The sequence below is a fragment of the Bos taurus genome, chromosome 6 (genome assembly GCF_002263795.3).
Source record: "Bos taurus isolate L1 Dominette 01449 registration number 42190680 breed Hereford chromosome 6, ARS-UCD2.0, whole genome shotgun sequence".
In the NCBI taxonomy this organism is placed as follows: Eukaryota; Metazoa; Chordata; class Mammalia; order Artiodactyla; family Bovidae; genus Bos; species Bos taurus.
This window is the reverse complement of record NC_037333.1, coordinates 19883025-19905629: the sequence shown is the minus strand read 5'-3', so window position 1 is coordinate 19905629 and position 22605 is coordinate 19883025. Positions and strand designations below refer to the sequence as shown.

Below are 22605 nucleotides of genomic sequence, written 5' to 3'. Positions count from 1 at the left end.
TACTCGCATAACAGGTTGGCATATCAGTGGAAAACTGTTGAGAAGTACGTGAAAATCATGAACATTCTTGGTGCTAATCTAAACTGGTGACTAAACATTGCTAGCTATAATTGGATGTCAAAAAACAGCATTCAGAATTTAGTATCAAATATCTGGTAGGTTATAATCAGTTCATCAAAAAGTCATACACAAGCCAAGATACCAGTCTAACCTACATAGAGAAGATATATGAAAAATGTGTCGCCTTTGTCACAGTAACCACTATAGAAGGGTCAAAGTCCAAAACCACCTATTGTAGCTACATATTACAGTCAGGGAAATGAATTGCCCTTAATTGGAAACTTTGCTAAGGGGAGAAAATGGATCCATCTTAGGAGGGAGCAGTGTGTTCTATACCAATAAAACTCAGAGTGTGGCCTTGCACCTAGGGTGATAATGACCCAGGATGGAGATAAAGAATGAAAAAGCTCAAGTATAGAAACTATAAATTAATCAACCTCAGTTCATGAGGTTCTGATGGCAAGTATACTGGAATGGTTTGCCATTCCCTCCTCCAGAATGCCAAAGAATTGAAGCCTTCAAACTGTGGTGCTGGAGAAGACTCCTGAAAGTCCCCTGGACAGCAAGGAGAGCAAACCAGTCAGTCTTAAATCAACCCTGAATACTCATTGGTAGGACTGATGCTGAAGGTGAAGCTCCAGTATTTTGGTCATCTGATGCAAACAGCCAACTCATTGGAAAAGTCCCTGATACTGAGAAAGATTGAGGGCAGAAGGAGAAGAGGGCATCAGAGGATGAGATGGCTGGGTGGCATCACCAGTGCAATGGACATGAACTTGGGCAAACTTCAGGAGGTGGTGAGGGACAGGCATATCTGGTATGCTGCAGTCCATGGGGTCACAAAGAATCAGACATGACTGAGCGACGGAACAACAGTGAGTCATCAACATAGATTTAAGTGTATCTGAGGAAGATGAGACCTAACGTGGAAAATATAAGGCAGGCACTATAGTTCTATTACAGAGGAGAAAATAATTCAGAGAGGCAGTAGAAGTAATTTGAGGAAGCTGGTTTGAAATTTTTGTTGAAAAGCAGAGAAGGTATTAATACCTATAATTTAGAGCAGGGGTTGGACACTTTCTGTTAAAAAGCTTTGCAGGCCACATAGGATCTCTGTAATGTTCTTTGGGTCCCTCCCAATAAAAAGTTCTTTAAAAATGAAAAAAAAAAAATCTTAATTCACTGGCCATACAAAAAAACAGGCTGCAAGGCAGACTGGCCACTAACCCAAGTTTGCTAACTTTTGATCCAGGAGAACAAACACGAGGCTTATCATCTATAATATCTTATATCATCACTAATCAGGTATTGAACATCTGCTCATTTGGAGGCTCAAATGATAGATGGAGCTATAGTTGGTCCTGAAGATAACCAGATTCCTCTTCAGCAAGGAGATGGGGAGCAGGCAGAGGAAGAAGAAATTTTTAAGTGGAGGGGAATTTACCTCTGATAGACTGCAATTTCTGTAAGGTTAGATGGAAGCTGCACAAGAGAAGTAGAAGTGAGTAGGGATAAATTGTGGGAAAAGGTGACAGATGGTCAGAGACAAGAATTTGGGATGACTTATGTGTACCATTTTAATACCATCACACGTTAAACTTATTTACAAACATAAATCTAACAATCACATTCCTTTCAAGCATATCTCTCAATGATTTTTATGTTACCTTGGGTTTTAAATAATTGTGGTCACATTTTCTCAATTAAAAACACTCAATACTCAAAGCTAGTATTTCAAAACCAACAGTCTTTCAAAGCCAATGTGATTGTGGCCAACCAAAAAAAAAAAAGTACCATCAAGTTATCAGAGCAGCAGAAGTAGCTTTTTTTCCTTTTTAGAAAAGAAATGAGAAAGAAGAGAAACAATAAGTTAGATTTCACAGAGTATAGAGGAGAGAAAAGAAAGGTGGAAACAGCATTAAGTTACATATGAATCAAATCTTTAGTTTTACATTATTTAGATTTCACTTTGGTATCTGGTGCAAATTTCCTAAACACAATTAAGGAGAGTTAGGTGTGAAGAAAGATGTGAAATTTCTTTGTGCACAAAAGTATGAAATGAGGCGAATGTGATATTACCAAAAACAGAGGAAGTCGTTTTGGTGGAGGAAACTTGTAGTTTCTTTTTTGAAGAGGCTTCACCTCTAGCACATCTATTTTGTTAAGTGTGAAAAGTGGAAGATTGCTACACTTTGGGTACAGTACAGTTTCTTCCCTTAGAAATGTCTGTGAGGAACAGGGTCACTACAAGTAACAATTCCTGATAGATTAAAAAAAAAAAATGAACTTATTTATCTTGATGTACCATTTTGATGCAGTCTTCATTAATAGACAAACATGGTTTTAGGGTAACAAACCAATCTGGTCCAGTAGGCCAGCACCATGAATCTAAATACTGAGGAGAAACTCACACACACCAGCTTTCATTTGGACTGAAACTGAAGCTGTGCTCTCTTACTCCCCTGCCAGGTATGCACCCTCACCAGAGAAGACAATCGAGAAATTGGAGGAAAACCTGAGGATGAGCAGCTCCATGTTCTGCCTCTCTACAAAGTCTCTGATGTTGATGAATTTGGCAGTGTAGAAGCTCAGGAGGAGAAAAAACGAAACGGTGCCATTCAGGTACTGAGTTCTTTTCGGCGGAAGGTCAGGATGTTAGCAGAGCCGGTCAAGACGGGCCGACAGAGGAAACTAGAAGCCAAGAAAGCTGCAGCTGAAAAGCTTTCCTCTTTGGAGACCAGCACAAATAAGAGTGAAAAAGAAAAGTCAGCCGCATCTCGTCTGAAACAGACTGAAAATGCAAGCCAGGCTAAACAGCTGGCAGGTAAATCTAACGTGAAGTGCTGTAGATTCTTGTGTTAGATGACACATTTTAAAAGTGAACATTGTTGATTCTGGAAGGTTAAGTTCAGCCATGGTCTTCATTCCATACCAGAATTTTCTCTAAGGTAGCAAGGCCCAGGCTTTGTTCTTGGAGATGTAATGAGATGTTGCACCATTAGCCCCAGTTTGAGGAGGAAGTTTGGATTTTATTTTCTAATAAATGGCAGAGTTTTATGGTAAGTGATGTGGTGAAATTAGAGTTATTAGCAATGACTGGCAAGCCAAATTGGAGGTAGAGTAACTAATAGCTTGGAGACAGATGCAGTCAACCAAGAGGGAGATAAAAAGAGCTTGAACTTTGGTGTAGTGCAGATGATAGAAGCGAATTCTTCCAAAATGATTATCAATACATCAGTGAAAAACCCATTAGAATGAAGGAGAAAAAATAGTTAAAGATGACTCTAAAGTTATAAGCCCAGATAATAGTACTATTTATTGAGATATGGAAGGGGAAGGGCAGGAGAACAAGATACCTTTCCTTAGCCAGGTTGAGTCTGAGGTATGCAAGGGGGCTCCACATACAGTTCTTATAAAACTTTTACCCATCAAACTAGATCACATCTATAGTTATAGCAATAGAGCATTATTTATCAATGCCTAGTGAATATTCTCTTTCTAAAGCTTCTTGCTTTATGACTATAGTTAATACTCTAAAAAATAAAATCATACAACATGTTGTCCATATCCAAATTTAAGAGATGGTATTGACCTAGCCATAAACAAAAGAAAAATGTGTATCTTTTGCGTTAGTATCCTGCTTTGCTTGGAACCGCCCATCTCTGCTTCACTAAGTCAAATCTCCCTACTGATTGATTTGTCTCTGAATCTCAGAGATAAAACTAAGTCATTTAGAATATGTCAAAGATGTTTAATAAATATTTGCTGATATGTTGATTTACACTAAGTAAATCCTATCCACTCCCTGATAGCTCCTTTAAGTTAGCTATATAGTATAATCAGTAAGAACTTTGCATCTAGTTCCTTCTAACTGGCCTCTGCAGTAGTCATTTCAGTTCTCAGAACTGCCATTGCAGCTCCATTTATCTGTTCTGATCTCATATTACTTTTTCTCTTTTTTTTGCTTAAGTGAAGTCATGAAACAGAAGTGTGACTTTTACCAGTTTCACATGCAAAGCTAAACGTTTCTTTAAAGTTCTATCTATAACTGTGTGGATTTCCTTCCTGGAAAGCATGCTAATGAAATAGAGTTTGCCAATTGTATAAGGTGTTTTGGGTATTTAAATGAATGCCATTTTTTTTTTTTCTCATAGCATTGCTAAATCTTCCGTAACAAATTTTCTTGCTTCTTTACCCATTTAACATTGTTTGCCAGGCAATGGAGAAATAAAGTGAAATGAGACAGGATCCTTTCCCTCAAGGAATTGCTTTACAGTGAGGTGAAGAAAGAACTCAACATGGATAATTCCAATATCCATTATATATAAATTCCAGTATCCAGTATATTATGACTGTTGCTTTATCTGACTTAATGTTTGCAGTGACTATGACCAAGAATTACAGAAGCACTAGAAGCTGGCTTTAGAGAAGGCTTCCTTGAGGAAAGGATGACTGCGTCAAGGAAGGGCAGGGAGATGGGGAGGATGGGGCGGGGCACTTCAGTAGACAGTGTGGTGTGATCAAAAGCACAGAAGCTCCAGAGCACATGGTGCCCTCAGTGGAATGGCTTTTGGATGTTTTATTACATTTCCCACCATTCACCCAGTTGCACTGTTATGGATTCTGCCATTTTATTTCTAACACTTTAGACACAGAAAATTATGCACGACAGTGATTAGAGAGCTCTGATGTTACTCTTACCCTTGTTTGACAGGTCTTGCATAATTCTAGTCCTGGTTCTCACATGTGTGTAAACGTCCTCACTGGCCTTCATAAAATGATAATCAAGCATATTTGTCCCTGCTCTCTCTTATCCTGTCCACAGAACTTCTGCAACCTCCTGGACCAGTCATGCAGCTGCCCCAGCAGCCCCAGTCCCAGCCCCAACTGCAGAAACAACTTCCACAGCCACAGAAGCAGCCGCCACAGCTGCAGCAACCCCAGCAGCAGCCCCCACAGCAGCAGCCACATCACCCCTTAACTAATAACTCTCAGTCAGAGTCGGTCAGCTCGTACTCTTCGTCTGGATCCACCAATCTGTACATGAGACGGCCCAATGCAATGAGCCCTTATCCAGGCTCTTCGCATACTTCAGATATTTATGGAGGTGCCAACCCTGTGAACCTCTATTCCACCTCATCCCAAGCTGCAGGTTCCTATTTGAATTCTTCCAATCCTATGAGCCCCTACCCTGGGCTTTTGAATCAGAGTAACCAGTATCCATCATATCAATGCAATGGAAACATATCAGTGGACAACTGCTCCCAATATCTGGGCTCCTATTCTCCCCAGTCTCAGCCCATGGATCTCTATAGGTATCCAAACCAAGACCCTCTCTCTAAGCTAAATCTGCCACCCATCCACACACTTTACCAGCCAAGGTTTGGAAACAGCCAGAGTTTTACTTCTAAATACTTAGGTTATGGAAACCAAAATATGCAAGGAGATGCCTTCAGCAGCTGTACTATCAGACCAAATGTACACCATGTAGGGACATTTCCTCCTTATTCCACGCATGAGATGGATGGCCACTTCATAGGAGCCACCTCTAGATTACCGCCCAATTTGAGCACTTCAAACATAGACTATAAAAATGGTGAGCATCACCCAGCGTCTCATTTAATCCATAACTACAGTGCAGCTGCAAACGTGTTCAACAGCTCCCTTCATGCTCTGCATCTCCAAAACAAGGAGAACGACATGCTGTCCCACACAGCGAATGGCTTATCTAAGGTGCTTCCGGGTCTTAACCATGAGAGAACTCCTCCTGTGCAGGAAGGCTTGCACAAAGTACACGAGGCTGGCAGTCAGGAAAAGCAGCCTTCGGCCACCGAGGACAATGATGAGGTCTGGTCTGACAGCGAGCAGAGCTTCCTGGATCCTGACATCGGAGGAGTGGCTGTGGCTCCAACTCATGGGTCAATTCTCATCGAGTGTGCAAAGCGCGAGCTGCACGCCACGACCCCTTTAAAGAATCCCAACAGGAATCACCCCACCAGGATCTCGCTTGTCTTTTACCAGCACAAGAGCATGAATGAGCCAAAACATGGCTTGGCGCTCTGGGAAGCCAAAATGGCCGAGAGAGCCCGTGAGAAAGAGGAAGAAAAGTGCGGCCCGGACTATGTGTCTCAGAAAACCCACGGCAAAAAGGTGAAACGGGAGCCCACTGAGCCGCATGAACCTTCCGAACCCACTTACCTGCGCTTCATCAAGTCCCTTGCTGAAAGGACCATGTCCGTGACCACAGACTCCACAGTAACTACATCTCCATATGCCTTCACTAGGGTCACGGGGCCTTACAACAGATACATATGATGTCGCCCCTTGAGTTGGTTACCTCATTTGAAAAGACCACAACCAACTTGTCCGTTAGTGTAGTTCTCATGACGTGGGCAGTGGTGAAAGGACACAGTAATCCTGACAAATGTGGTGGGAGGAACCTCGGCTCACCAGCAAAACAAGAGGTCATCTTGCCATAGCACTTAATTTCCACTGACTCCTAAGTGGTCACAGATGGAATCTAGGCAAAAGACCAAAGCATTCTATGCAAAAAGAAGGTGGAGAAGGAAGTGTTCCACAATTTACATTTTTAAACACTGGTTCTATTACTGGACGGGACGATATGTAAATGTGATTCCCCCCCTTTACAACTCTACACATCTGTGACCACTTCTAATAATACCAAGTTTGCATAGTCATGGAACACAAATCAAGTACTGTAGTATTACAGGGGCAGGAATCTTAAAATACCATCTGGTGCTGAATATACAATGTACTGAAATACTGGAATTATGGCTTTTAAACATGCAGTTTTTACTGTAACCTTAATATTAACTTTTATTTATCGAAATAGCTACAGGAAGCGTGAATAGACAGCAAAACACTGAATTTGTTTGGATGTTCTAAGAAATGGTGCTAAGAAAATGGTGTCTTTAACAGTTGAAAATTTAATGCCTTTATACCGTCAAGATGCTATCAGTGTACTCTGATGCCCTTGAATAATGGGGGTACCTTTTCATTCAAGTTTTTAATCATAATTACCTATTCTTACACAAGCTTAGTTTTTAAAATGTGGACATTTTAAAGGCCTCTGGATTTTGCTCATCCAGTGAAGTCCTTGTAGGACAATAAACATATATGTACATATATATACACATATGTATATGTGCACAGACATGTATATCTATAAATATTTTAAATGGTGTTTTAGAAGCACTTTGTCTACCTAAGCTTTGACAACTTGAACAATGCTAAGGTACTGAGATGTTTAAAAAAAGAAAAAGAAAAAAAGTTTACTTTCATTTTAGAATGAAAAGTTGATTTTTTTAAGGAAAGCTTTTAAAATATTTTTGCTTTTAGCCATGCATCTGCTGATGAGCAATGTATCCATTTTTAATACAGCCAGTTACATCCAAAATGGGGCTTACTGGATTCAAGGGAATACATTAGTCCACAAAACACATGTTTTCTGGTGCTCATCTTACATGCTATACTGTAAAACAGTTTTATACAAAATTGTATGACAAGTTCATTGCTCAAATATGTAGAGTTTTAAGAATTTTCTATTAACTGCAGGTAATAAATAAAAGCATGCTACAGACTCAACAAAGCTAGTTCACTTAAGCCAATGCTGTTTTATGGATCTGTATGGTTCCCTTTGGTGAACCAAATGGCAGTCTGCCTTTGTGTTGATAATTGTACATTTTAATGTTGTCATGTCTTAGCTTAAGTGTCCTCTTTACCAGAAAGATTGAGCAGACTGATGCCTGCATAAGATGAATAAACAGGGTTAGTTCCGTGTGAATCTATTAATTAAAAAAATTTAAAAACAGGCAGCTGGTTTGCTGTGGTGGTTTTAAATCATTAATTTGTATAAAGAAATGAAAGAGATGTATAGTAAGTAAATTAAATTGTAAACAAACTTTTTTAACGCAATGCTTTAGTATTTTAGTACTGTAAAAAGAAATTAAAATATATACATATATATAAATATATATATATATATAGATTTGAAACAAAATTCACATCATGATGGTGCTACTCAACCTGCTACAAATATATCATAATGTGAGCTAAGAATTCATTAAAGGTTTGAGTGATGTTCCTACTTGTCATATACCTCAACACTAGTTTGGCAATAGGATATTGAACTGAGAGTGAAAGCTTAGAGCATTGTGTACCATCATTTTTTTCCAAGGCTTTTTTTTTTTAGTTAAAAAAAAAAAACATACCTTTTTCCAATACTTGATTTCTTAGCAAGTATAACTTGAACTTCAACCTTTTTGTTCTAAAAATTCAGGGATATTTCAGCTCATGTTCTCCTTATGCCAACACGTCACCTGTGTTCATGTAAAATTGTTGTAGGTTAATAATATATTCTTTTTCAGGGATTTAACCCTTTTATTTTGAATCCCTCCTATTTTACTTGTATATGTCCTGATGTAACTAAAACTAATCTTGTAAATCTGTTGGCTGTTTTTATTGTAAAGAAAAGCATTTTAAGAGTTTGGAAAATCTTTTGACTGTTTCAAGCAGAAAAAAATTACATGAAAATAGAATGCACTGAGTTGATAAAGGGAAAATTGTAAGTCAGGAGTTTGGCAAGTGGCTGTTGGCTAGAGTCTTTAACTCTCTAAATAAAAGATGTTTTGATCCTGTAATCAATACAGGTACAGATCCACAGGACTTTTCTACACAAGCAAAACACTTAGGGGGATGGTGTGCAATCAACTGTACAATTATGTCTTAGTCTGTGTACATTTTTGCTTTTTAACATTTCAAATAAATTCTTTATCAATGGAGGCCTTTGAGTTTTATTGGTCAAATCTTAATGGATTTTTTTAGTCAAAACATGGCTTTTGTCTTTAAAATAAATTTTTCTTCTCTAGTTTTTGGCTGTGACCAGTTTACAAGCATTTCAAGAACATTTGCTTTATATATTTCAAACTGCATGATTTGAATGTTTTGCCTATGCCATGTATCTAACCCTAAATATTTGGTTACTACATGCACATTTGTTGATTTTGAGTCAACCAAATCCCTAGATGAGTGAATATTTGGTTTCTGTATCAATCCACTGTCATTTGTCAAACTGCTGGCCAACAGAGCAGGACGTATAGTTTGGGGGGTTGAGGAGAGGCTAGGTAGGAAGGAGAAGAAATTAAGTGGCATATTGTAAATATCAGATCTATAATTGTAAATATCAAACCTGCCTCAGAATGAATGGAAAGCAGATCTCCAATTTGCTTATATAGGAATATCAGGTTGACTATATAGCCATACTTGAAAATGCTTTTGAGTGGTGTCAACTTTACTTGAATGAATTTTTCATCCTGATTGACGCACAGTGGTGTACAGTTCACTTCTAAAGCTAGTGGTTAACTTGTGTAGGAAACTTCTGCCGTCTGACACTAAGATAATGAGTTCTGTGTGCATTTTTCTACGCTTTTTTTAAAAACTTATTTTCATGAGATGTTCGGTTTGTCTATAAAAATCTGAGGATGGTTATAAATACTGTAAGTATTGTAATGTTATGAATGCAGGTTATTTGAAAGCGTTTATTATTATATCATTCCTGATAACGCTATGTGAGTGTTTTTAATAAAATTTATATTTATTTAATGCACTCTAAGTATTGTCTTGTTGTTGAAGTTTCTGTTCACTTCCTGAATTACTGCCACCTCAGTGGGGCAGAAGGTAATGAAAAACAGGAGCTTTTTAAAGATACTTTTTAGATGGTTATTCTTAATAGTAAACTATATCTAATCAGATCAGATCAGTTGCTCAGTCATGTCTGACTCTTTGTGACCCCATGAATCGCAGCACGCCAGGCCTCCCTATCCATCACCAACTCCCAGAGTTCACTCAGACTCAGGTCCATCGAGTCAGTGATGCCATCCAGCCATCTCATCCTCTGTCGTCCCCTTCTCCTCCTGCCCCCAATCCCTCCCAGATTCAGAGTCTTTTCCAATGAGTCAGCTCTTCACATGAGGTGGCCAAAGTACTGGAGTTTCAGCTTTAGCATCATTCCTTCCAAAGAACACCCAGGGCTGATCTCCTTCAGAATGGACTGGTTGGATCTCCTTGCAGTCCAAGGGACTCTCAAGAGTCTTCTCCAACACCACAGTTCAAAAGCATCAATTCTTCAGCACTCAGCCTTCATCACAGTCCAACTCTCACATCCCATACGTGACCACAGGAAAAACCATAGCCTTGACTAGACGGACCTTTGTTGGCAAAGTAATGTCTCTGCTTTTGAATATGCCATCTAGGTTGGTCATAACTTTCCTTCCAAGGAGTAAGCATCTTAATTTCATGGCTGCAGTCACCATCTGCAGTGATTTTGGAGCCCAGAAAAATAAAGTCTGACACTGTTTCCACTGTTTCCCCATCTATCTCCCATGAAGTGATGGGACCGGATGCCATGATCTTTGTTTTCTGAATGTTGAGCTTTAAGCCAACTTTTTCACTCTCCACTTTCACTTTCATCAAGAGGCTTTTTAGGTCCTCTTCACTTTCTGCCATAAGGGTGGTGTCATCTGCATATCTGAGGTTATTGATATTTCTCCTGGCAATCTTGATTCCAGCTTGTGTTTCTTCCAGTCCAGCGTTTCTCATGATGTACTCTGCATATAAGTTAAGTAAACAGGGTGACAATATACAGCCTTGACGTACTCCTTTTCCTATTTGGAACCAGTCTGTTGTTCCATGTCCAGTTCTAACTGTTGCTTCCTGAACTGCATACAAATTTCTCAAGAGGCAGATCAGGTAGCATCCAAATAATTAAGGCCAAAATATTTCTCTGATTGAATAGCTAGTCAGCTGACTTTTTTTTCAAGCTTATTTTTTAACCTACTCACTTTTCATGTGTAGCCAGTGTCAGGAATGGAGTAACAGCTCTACTGAGGACCTCAGCTGACCGTCCCTCCTCGTGTACAGTCTCAGCACCATTGGCGACAGCAGGGACCCCAGAGTTGAGTTCACATTGCTTAAGTCTAAAGCCAGCCCTTTTCTCAGATTCTCATTTTCCTCTTCCTGTCTACTCTTAATGGAAAATTCCTCTCCCTGGCTGTCAGAAAGGCAGGCCGTGTTAGTGAGTGGGAAGAGGTGGCCTGAGAAGCACCAAACACATGTCCACATCCACCCCACGTGGCTCCAGGAAGCCGGAAGCTAGGTTGCTCTCCTCTCGATCCCTTCCCTGTCGTGTGACCACTCCTCACACAGCCCCTGTGCACTCCTGCTGAACACTTTGTAGAAACGCAAGAGAGCAAACAGAGTTACACGTTCTAATTACCTCGAGTCTTCCAACTGTCGTCCCTACCGCTTCTGAAACTGGTAGAGAAATCATTTATATCATGCGTGAGGTAAGGGAATTCTTTCTCATATTTTTGTCTCCATCAAATAGTCATTCTTGAATCCAGAAAATGACTGCCATTTAATAACCTTTGAACTCATTGCCTGGGTGATTCCTCTAGCATTCTACTCAAAGCCAGGGTGGTAAGAAGCAATGTCACCGTTAAAAAGCAGTAATCCAACCATTTGTGGGTTTTGTTTTTGTTTTTAATTTCAACCCTCTGGAGATGTTGTCAGTTCTCATTTCACAATCCATCCTCTGGCTTAACCTTGGGAACTTCTAGCTCTTCAGGTTTGCTAGCCTGCACTGCTCCAGGCAAGGGGAATTTAAGATTCTGTGAGTGCAAATCTTTTCCTGCCAGGGGCCTTCCTGATCTCACTGGCCAGGCAGAGGCTGATGCCAATGCCCCATAAATGAAGGTGTGGGCCACTTTGCTGCTTCCGAGCCTGCAGGTGGACTTGAATCAGGGAGACAGCTGACAATGACAGACGAGCCAGCATCAAAAGCTTTATTGGCCCCTTGCCTTCTCTGGAAATAACTGCCAAGAATGAACCTTTTCATGCAAGCAGGCATGCGCACAGCTGCCGTGTCACACAGTACCCCTTACTACTTTCCTTGGTCTCTTTAGTTGCTCTAGTGTAAAAACCCTCCTGCTTTGGGTAATTTGAGCTTCTATTCCTTTCCATCAGCTGTGTAAGAACCAAATTCAGTGAGAAAAGACCTTATTCATCCAGGCAGCTACTGTTCAAGCTGCAGAGAGTTTTTAATTGGTTTTGTGGGTTTAAAGGCCACCTGGAGGCGAGTGTCCAGCATCTTTCTCAAATCAATGCAGTGGGAGAGTGCTGGCCACAGGAAGACACTTGCTAACTAACTTCAGTCTCAGGCTTTGCAGTAAGGGGTGGGGCACTTCCTCCCTGCCTCCCTCCCGTGAGAAACACACTCTCTAGTTAGAGTGGTGAGAAAATGTTCACAAAAGATGCCCAGCAGAGAATTAGCAGTAATTATAGATTATTTCAGTTTTGCCAGCACTCTTCAGTTTCAAAGAACAAAGATACTTTTGTTCCCATATTCTCGAGGCCACCTGCCTGCATTTCCCTCTCTTACAAGGCAATTTCTCACAAATGTCTTTGCTCCCTCTCAAAACATTTCCCTCTTGAAAGGAGCACTCTTTCCCTTGCATGTATGCTGCACAAATATGCTTTCTTTGGGGGCTTCCTTTTATGCAATTTCAAAAGAATTTCTCGACTCAAATTGACATTTTACTCTCTAATCAATTCTTAATTCAAACTGAAATGAGATTTCTCCTTAGGTGTTGAGTAAAATAGTAGTTGCACAGAGATACTCCACTTCTTCCCTACCCCCACAAGAATGAATTCAGATCATTTAAATTCACTGAATTAAGGATTTCTAGGCATATTCACGGAGCACTTGCCTTATATTCCTTGCACAGAAGAGTCCCATTAATAGAAATCTGGGTGGTGTTGCTTGAAACTTGAGATGCCCCTGGTAGCCTAACGCCTCTCTCACAAGCAGCTCTTGACTGAGCTTTAAGGAACACGATGAAGCACCAGCAGCAGTACAGCAGAAAGCATCAGGCTCTGGATGCAGACGAGCAAGCACTTTTACTGGTTAAGCCTCATCTGTGAAAATCAGTAAAATACTGCATTCCTCACAGGGATATGGTAAGGGTTAATAAGAGTCTAAAACTTTAAGTACAAACTAGAATAAACAGTTATTTTCACAAAGTGTTTCCTTTCCCTCCCCTTTGCTTCATGCTAGCAGGTGCTTTCCACTGATCACACCCCAGTGCTCATCCAGCTGACTCCTCACCGCGGGACCTGGGATTCCCTCACCCTTGACCAAACAGGTTTGTGTAACAGCATATGAGCTCTTGATCATGAAGCACCAATAGGACCTCAAAGCTAGAGAGAAGACAGTGACAAGAACAAGGAAATAATTCTCTGTCATATATTCTTATTGAGCCTCAGACTGATTTTCAGGTAAGTAAATCAATCCAAAAAAGAAAGTAAAAGTGACAGTCCCTCAGTCGGGTCCAACTCTGTGATCCCATAGACTGTAGCCCACCAGGCTCCTCTGTCCATGGGGATTTTCCAGCCAGCTGTTGCCATTCCCTTCTCCAGGGGATATCCCCTGCCCCAGGGATGAAACCCAGGTCTCCTGCATTGCAAACAGATTCTTTACCGTCTGAGCCATCAGGGTATAGTAAATAATCCCCTGGTGACTGTGTAAAAATTCCAGTAGTTGGAATGACATCACAGTTTTTAAGATACTAAATGCCCACCAAAGACAAATAAAAAGCTCAAACAATTTGAGTTAAAATCAGAAGGGAAAAAAATCAGAGCATAAAATAAATGACTGAGGAAATTATATTTGTATTTCCTTTTATTACAATATCACTTACTAACAGGTATATATTTCATGAAATTAATGTCTATAATATCCATGTTTCAAATATGTATATTTTAATAAAATATTTTAAGGGAGAATATATTAAAATGAAAGAGTTATGTTTTAAATATTATGTACCACTGATTAAATTTTCATTTTTATATTCCCTAAATGATGACTTACCATAAAGAACTATAATTTTGGGTTCAAATCCTGGCTCTGCATTCCTAGTATGCAACCTTGGGCTGTGTGCTAATCTGTCCTCTATTTTCCTCAATTCACACATCCCCAAAATGAAAATAATAACAACTATGCGACAAGGTTGCTGTGAGGAATAAATGAGTTCATTTAAAGCACATCAAACGAACTAAAAACAAAACAGTCAGACGTTATGTTAATTAGTTGAGCTGAAGCTATAATTTCCTAACATAGTGGTTTTATTTTATGCATTTTCAAGTCATTAATGAGAAAAAGGAAGTACATTTTAACTTACAAAATCAGGGATAAGCAGATTTGAATGAGATCTTAGAGATCACCTTTTCCACCACCCTGGTTTTATATAATCATTCATTAATTCACCCATCCATTAAGAAATAGTTTAAACCTTCACTCTTAAAGCTGGTTTCAAGTGCATTTCTAGGAGTTAGGCATCCAGCAACAAGCAAAACCAATATGTCTCTATCTTCTTGGAGCCTATATTCTAGTTAGGAAAGAGAGACACAGAATAAAGTATTAATAGATAAGTGCAGGAGGAAAAAGTAAGGCAAGTTAAGGGGAAAGGGAGCACTGACTATTGGGAGGACTGCTGGATTTTCTAAATAATCAGTAGTCAGCCAAGGAGGTTTTACTGACAATATTTGAAGATGAAAGTCATGTGGATATTTGAGAAAGAGTATACAAGCAGAGAGAAAAGCAGGAGAAAAGCTCTAAAGTTGGAAAACTCAGAAAAGCTGTGGCCATACCAGAATGAGCCATGAAGAGAGTGGTGAGGATAAGGTCAGATGGTGGCCTTCACTCCAAGATGATGATATTAGAGGGTTCTCAGCAGAGGAGGAACATGACCTGATTTGTGTTTTAAAGGGTAATTCTGTGTTAAGAATGGATTTTAAAAAGTAAAGACAGATCTAACCTCATGAAGTTAATTGGTCATTTCAAAATTTTAATCCAAAACATTCTTCTCCAAGACATGTAATCATCAAACTGTTTAAAGCCAGAGAAAAAAAAGAATTTATAAGAGGCAAGAGACAAAAATTTTCTCCCATCAGATTATCAGTGGATTTCTCAGCAAAGACCTTACAGGCCAGGAGAGTATGAGGATGATACAGGCAAAGTGGTAAAAGAAACTGTCAACCAAGAATACTTTACCAAGCAAAGTTGTTCTTCAGAACTAAAGGTGAAATAAGACTTTCCAGAATAAACAAAAGCTGAGAGAATTGATCACCATTAAACCAGCCTTATAAGAAAGGCTGAAATGAGTTATTTGAGGTGAAAGGAAAAAATGTCAACTACTAAAATGAAAACATAAAAATATATCAGATGTTGATGCTGTGTTGTGCTGTGCTTAGTCGCTCAGTCGTGTCTGACTCTTTGCAACCCCATGGACTGTAGCCTGCCAGGCTCCTCTGTCCATAGCGATTCTCCAGGCAAGAATACTGGAGTGGGTTGCCATGCTCTCCTCCAGGGGATCTTCCCAACCCAGGGGTAAAGCTAGCATATAGTCATATTCAGAATACTCTAATACTATAACATGGTGATGTGCTATTTAACTCTAGAATAAAGGTTAAGTCATAAAGCATAAAAATAGCTCTAGGTTCAACAATTTGTTAATGGGAGCACAGTAAAAATGATGGTGGGCTTCTCTGGTGGCTCAGTGGTAAAAAAAATCAACTGCCAGTGCAGGAGATGCAGGTTTGATCCCTAATCCAGAAGATTCCACATGCTGTGGAGCAACTAAGCTTATGCACCACAACTCTTGTGCTCTAGAGCCCAGGAGGTGCAGCTGCTGAGCTCACTCACAACAAATACTGAAGGCTATGCACTCTAGGGTCTAAGAGCCACAAAAAATAAGCCCATGTGCTTCAACTACTGAAGCCCATGCTCCCTAGAGCCTGTGCTCTGCAATAAGAGAAGCTATCACAATGAGAAGCCCACAGACCATAACTAGAGAGTAGTCCCCACTCTCTGCAACTAGAGAAAATCTGCATGTAGCAATGAAGACCCAGAACAACCAAAAATTAAATAAATTATTTTTGAAAGTGGAATGCTGCAAAAGCAGTTCTAAGATGGAAGTTTATATATGCATATATTAAGAAAAAAGAAAAAATATCTCAAATAAACTGCTTAAGTTTACAATACAAGGAACTAGAAAAAAAGAAGAAAGTAAGCCCAAAGTTAGCAGAAGCAAGGCAATAACAAAGATCAGAGCAGAAATTAATGAAATAGAGACCATAAAAAATCAAAAAGATCATTAAAATTAAGAGTGGATTTTATTTTTTTTGAAAAGATGAAATTTATGAACTTTTAGTCAGACAAACTTTGAAAAACTGGAAGAGGACAAGGACTCAGAATGACAAAAAAACAGAGAAGTTACAACTGATAGCCCAGAGATACAAAATATCATGATAGACCATTAAAAAAAAGTTACATGCCCCAAACTGGATAATGTAGACCTGGAAAAATTCCCAGAAACAGAAAAACTTCTAGAAAGACTGAATCATAAAGAAACAGAATATGAAAGATCAATAGTGAGTAAGGAGATTGAATCAGCATTCAAGTTGGTCAACAAACAAAGTCTAGGACCAGACTACTCCACTGGTGAATTCTATCAAATATTTATAGAACAAACACCCACATCATCAATAGACAGTTCATCCAGGCAAAAAATCAATAAAGAAAAGTAGCCTTAAATAATACATTTCACCCAAACAATACCTATAGAACATTCCATCTAAAAACAGCAGAATACACCTTCTTAAGTGCATGTGGAACTTCCTCCAGGATAGATCACATTCTAGGCCACAAACAAATCTCAAAAAATTTAGGAAGGCTGAAATTATATCAAGCATCTTTTCCAACCACAATGTTATGTAAGTAGAATTGAAAATAGGAATACAACTTTATAAATCCATGGGACAAGGCTTTCCTGGTGGCTCAGTGGTAAAGAATATGTATGCCAATGCAGGAGACATGGGTTCAATCCCTGATCCAAGAAGATATCACATGGCATGGGGCAATTAAGCCCACTTGCCAGAAATACTAAGCCTGTGCTCTAGATCCTGGGAGCTGCAACTACTGAAGCCTGCATGCCCTAGAGCGTGTGTTCTGCAAAGAAAAGTAACTGCAATGAGAAGCTCAGGAACCGCAACTAGAGAGTGGCCCCCATGAGCCACAACTAGAGAAAACCCCATGCAGCGATGAAGACCTACTACAGCCAAAAATAATTAAATAATAAATAAATAAATCCGTGGGGCACAGCAAAAGGGGTTCTAAGAGGGAGGCTTATAGTGATACAGGCCTACCTCAATAAACAAGTAAATCTCAAACAACCTATCTTTCCATATAAATAAATTAGAAATAGAAAAGCAAATCAAGCCCAAATTCAGCAGAAGGAAAGAAATAAGGATCAGAGAGGAAATAAAGATTAAAAGTAAAATCAATAGATCAATGAAATTGAGTTGTTTTAAAAAAAACTGAGCCAGACTCATCAAGAAAGAAAGAGAGGGCCCAAATAAAATAAAGTTAGAAAGGAAGAGGGGAAGTTATAACCTGTATCACAGAAATATAATCATAAGAGAATACTATGAACAGTTATATGCCAATAAACTGAACAACCTAGAAGAAAGGGAAACAGTCTTAGAAACACTTAATCTTCCAAGACTGAATCAGGAAGAAGAAAATCTGAATGATCATTTACTAGTAATAAAGTTGAATCAGTAATCAAAATCGCTCAATAAATAGGACAGACCTCTTCACAGGGGAATTCTATCATATGTTTAATGAAGAGATCTTTCTTAAACTATTCCAAAAAAATTGAAGAGGAGGGGTTAATTCAAAACTCTTCCACAAGGCCAGCATTACTATGATATGAAAACCAGACAAAGCAGTAAAAAATGAAGAAAAACAATATTACACACCAAAATCCTTGATGAACATATATGCAAAAATCCTCAACAAAATATTAGCAAATCAAGTTCAACAATACATAAAAAGGATCATATATCATGATTGAGTGGGATTTATTCAGGAATACATGGATGATTTAATAACCAGAAATCAGTCAATGTGATATACCACATTAATGAAAGAAGTATAAGAATTACATGATAAATCTTAATAGATGCATAAAAGCCTTTGATAAAATTCAACATCCATTTAAGATTAAAGATCTTATCAAAGTTGGTATAGATGGCACATATCACCAAATAATAAAGGATATTTATGACAAACCCACAGCTAACATCATTTTCACTGGTGAGAAAGACAAAGATGTCTAGTCTTGTCACTTTTATGCATCAGAGTATTGATAGTCCTAGTCACAGGAATAGACAAAGAAAGGAAAAAAAAAAGCATCCAAATTAGAAAGGAAGAGGTAAAACTATCACTATCTGGAGGTGACATGATGGGATATATTTTAAAAAACTGAAGGCTCCACCAAAAAATTATTAGAATTAATAAGTCAATTCAATTCAGTGATGTTGTAAGATACAATAATCACAGAAATCTGCTGAGCTTTTATCCATTAAAAATGAACTATCACAAACAGAAATCAAGAAAGTAATCCCACATGTAATAAAATAAAAAAGAATAAAATGCCTAGGAATAAATGTAACCAAGGATGTGAATACTATAAGACATTGATGAAGGAAATTGAAGACAATAGAAATAAATTGAAAGATACCCTAAGTTCATGGATTGGAAGAATTAACATTGTTAAAATGTCCATACTACCCAAAGCAATTTACAAATTTAATGCAATTTCCTATCAAATACTCATGATATTATTCACAGAACTAGAACAAATAATCCTAAGATTTGTATGGAACCAGAAAAGACTTTGACTAGCCAAAACAATCTTGAGAAAAAAGAACAAAGCTGGAAGTATCATACTCTCCAACTTCAGACTATATTGCAAAACTACAGTAATCAAAACAATAAGATACTGGCACAAAAACAAATATATAGATCAATGGAACAGAAGAGTACTCAGAAATAAGTCTATATTTATATGGTCAACTAATCTATGATGAAGGAGGCAAAAATGTACAATCTGGAAAAAAGAGTGTCTTCAATAACTGGTTTTGAGACAACCAGAGAATTTCATGTAAAAGAATGACACTAGAACATTTTCTCACACCACACACAATAATAAACTCAAAATATATTAATGACCTAAACCATAAAACTCCTTAATTAGCAATATTTTTTGGATCTGTTTCCTCAGGGAAGGGAAACAAAAGCAAAAATAAGCAAATGGCTTTTGCAAAGCAAAGGAAACCATTAAAACAATGAAAAGTCAACCTACTTTTTCCAAAATCTTGGGAGAAGATATCTGCAAACAATTTGTCTGATAAGAGGTTAATATCTAAAGTATTTAAATAACTCATAAAAGTTAATATCAAAAATAAAAGCAATAGAATTTTAAAACAGGCTGAGGACCTGAATAGGCATTTTCCCCAAAGAATACAGGCACAGGAAAAGATGATCACCATCACTAATCATTAGAGAAATGCAAATCAAAACTATACCAAGATATCACCTCACACCTGTCAAAATGACTATTACAAAAAGATAACAAGCGTTAGCAAAGATGTGGAGAAAAGGGAACCTCTGTGCACTGTTGGTAGGAATGTAATTTGCTGCAGTCACTATGGAAAACAGTATGAAGATTCTTTTAAAAATTAAAAATAGAACTACAATATGATCCAGCAATTCCCTTCCTGGGTTTTTATCTGAAGAAAAAATACTAATTAAAAAAAAATACAGGGGCTTCCCTGGTGGCTCAGAGGTTAAAGCATCTGCCTGGAATGCGGGAGACCAGGGTTCGATCCCTGGGTAAGGAAGATCCCCTGGAGAAGGCAATGGCACCCCACTCCAGTACTCTTGCCTGGAGAATCCCATGGAGGGAGGAGCCTGGTAGGCTACAGTCCTTGGGGTCGCAAAGAGTCGGACACGATTGAGCGACTTCACTTTCACTTTCATATTTACTGCAGCATTTTTTACAATAGCCAAACTATGGAAGCAACTTAAAGGCCCACTGACAGATAGATATACCCACCGACCCACCCACTTAAATACTCAGCCATAAAAAAATGAACCTAGAGCCTCTTATACAGAGTAAAATATGTCAAAAAGAGAAAAACAAATAACATATATTAACACATATATATGGAATCTAGAAAAGGAATGGTGATATGGATGTAGAGAACAAATGTAGACACAGAAGGGCAAGGAGAGGATGAGATGAATTGAGAAAGTAGCAGTTATATATAGATATATATATATATAGATATATATACTTTTATGTGTAAAAGAGCTAGTGGGAAGCTGCTATATAACACAGGGACCCCAGCCTGATGCTCTGTAATAACTTAGAGGGGTTGGATGTGAGGAGGGGAGAGAGGGTTAAGAGGGAGGGGATATATATATATATATAATTATGACTGATTCATGTTGCTGTATGGTAGAAATCAACACAACACTGTAAACCAATTTTCCTCCAATTAAAAAATAAATAAACTAATGAAATTTTGCCATTTTCGACATGAATGGACCTAGAAGGTGTAATGTTTAGAAATATAAGAGAAAAATACTGTATGTTTTCACTTAAAAAATAAAACAAACAATGATAATGAAACAGAAACAGACTCACAGATACAGAGGATAAATTAGCGGTTACTAGAGAAGAGAAGCCGGAGAAGGCAATGGCACCCCACTCCAGTACTCTTGCCTGGAAAATCCATGGATGGAGGAGTCTGGTAGGCTGCAGTCCATGGGGTCGCTAAGAGTCCGACACGACTGAGCAACTTCAATTTCACTTTTTACTTTCATGCACTGGGGAAAGAAATGGCACCCCACTCCAGGACTCTTGCCTAGAAAATCCAGGGACGGGGGAGCCTGGTGGGCTGCCGTCTCTGGGGTCGCACAGAGTCGAACACAACTGAAGCGACTTAGCAGCAGAGAAGAGAAGGGTGGTGGAAGGGTCAAAATAGATGAAAGAGATTAAGAGATACAAACTACTAGGTATAAAATAAAATAAATGTTAGAGGATGTAATGTACATCACAGGGAATATAATAAATATTTTAATAACTTTCTCTATAATGTAACATATTAAAATATTGAATTAATATGTTATATACCTGAAACTAATATTGTAAGTCAAATAGACTTAAATAAAAAAAAAATTTTTAATGAATTAACAACAATCCTTCTCAACACTTTCAAAAAATTGATGCAGATAGGACACTTCCAAATTTATTTTACCAGGCTAGCATTACCTTGATACCAAACAAGATAATGACAATACAAGAATATAATATTACTGGGCAATATCCTGATGTACATAGATGCAAAAACCCTCAACAAAATATTAACAGATCAAAGTCAACAATAAATTAAAATAATTATATAGAATGATTAGGTTGGATTTATTCTAGTGATGCAAAGATGGTTTAACATCTTCAAAATAAATTAATATGATATCCCACATTAACAAAATAAAGGGTTAAAATCATATGTTCATCTCAACAGATGCCAGGAAGTCATTTGACAAAATTCAACATCCATTCTGATAAAAAACTGATTTAAAAAAAACAAAACCTCTCAACAAAGTGGGTATAGAGGGAATGTACCTCAACTTAATAAAGGCAATATATATAACAAAACACATACTCAATGATTAAAAGTTGAAAGCTTTTCTTCTAAGATCAGGAACAAAACAAGGACATCCACTCACCACCTTTTTCAACATAGTATTGGAAGCCCAAGCATTGGAAGCCCAAGCCAGAGCAATTAGGAAAGAAAAAGAATAAAAGAGTATCCAAATGGGAAAGAGGTTAATAGTCACCATTTGCAGATGACAGTGTATTTTCTCTAGAAGACCCTAAAGATAATACCAAAAGATGTTAGACTAAAAGAGTTCAGTAAAGTTGAAGGATACAAAAAATCAACATAGAAAAATCAGTTGCATTGCTATTTACTGAGCTATTGGAAAGAGAAAAGAAGAAAAATATCTCATTTACATTCCTATTTACACTAGCATCAAAAATAATAAATACCTAGGAATAAATATAACTAAGGAAGTGAAAGACCAGTACATTGAAAACTATAAAACACCAATGAAAGAAATTGAAGATACAAATAAATGGAAAGATATTCTGTGTTCATGTGTTGAAAGAATATTGTTGAAATGTTCATCTTACTCAAAGCAGACTATAGATTCATCAATTCCTATCAAAATTCCAATGGCATTCTTCACAGATGCAGAAAAACATAACCCTAAAATTAGTATGGAATCACAAAAGAGTATGAATAGTCAAAACACTCTTAACAAAGATGAACAAAGTTGAAGACATCAACATTTCTGATTTCACGCTATATTACAAAGCTATGGTAATCAAAACCAGATGGTACTGGCAAAAAAAATCTAGACACAGATTAATGGAACTGAATAGAGAACCCAGAGATAAAAGCATGCATATATGGTCAATAAATTTATGACAAAAGAGACAAGAATATATTAATACAATGAGGAAAAGACAGCCTCTTCAATAAATAATGAGAAAA

The 22605-nt window shown here is 38.0% G+C and overlaps 1 protein-coding gene across 5 annotated transcripts in view; it reads left to right on the top strand.

The window, feature by feature from the left end:
* Nucleotides 1-9691, top strand: part of TET2 (tet methylcytosine dioxygenase 2) — a 143353-nt gene extending 133662 nt beyond the window's left edge. For all 5 annotated transcript variants that reach the window (XM_005207682.5, XM_059887717.1, XM_010805937.4 and 2 more), the window contains 2 exons: nucleotides 2530-2884; nucleotides 4886-9691. In XM_005207682.5, coding sequence (XP_005207739.1) covers nucleotides 2530-2884; nucleotides 4886-6375 — 1845 coding nt within the window. In that variant the 3' untranslated portion in view covers nucleotides 6376-9691. The remainder of the gene's footprint in view (nucleotides 1-2529; nucleotides 2885-4885) is intronic.
* Nucleotides 9692-22605: the final 12914 nt, after the last annotated feature.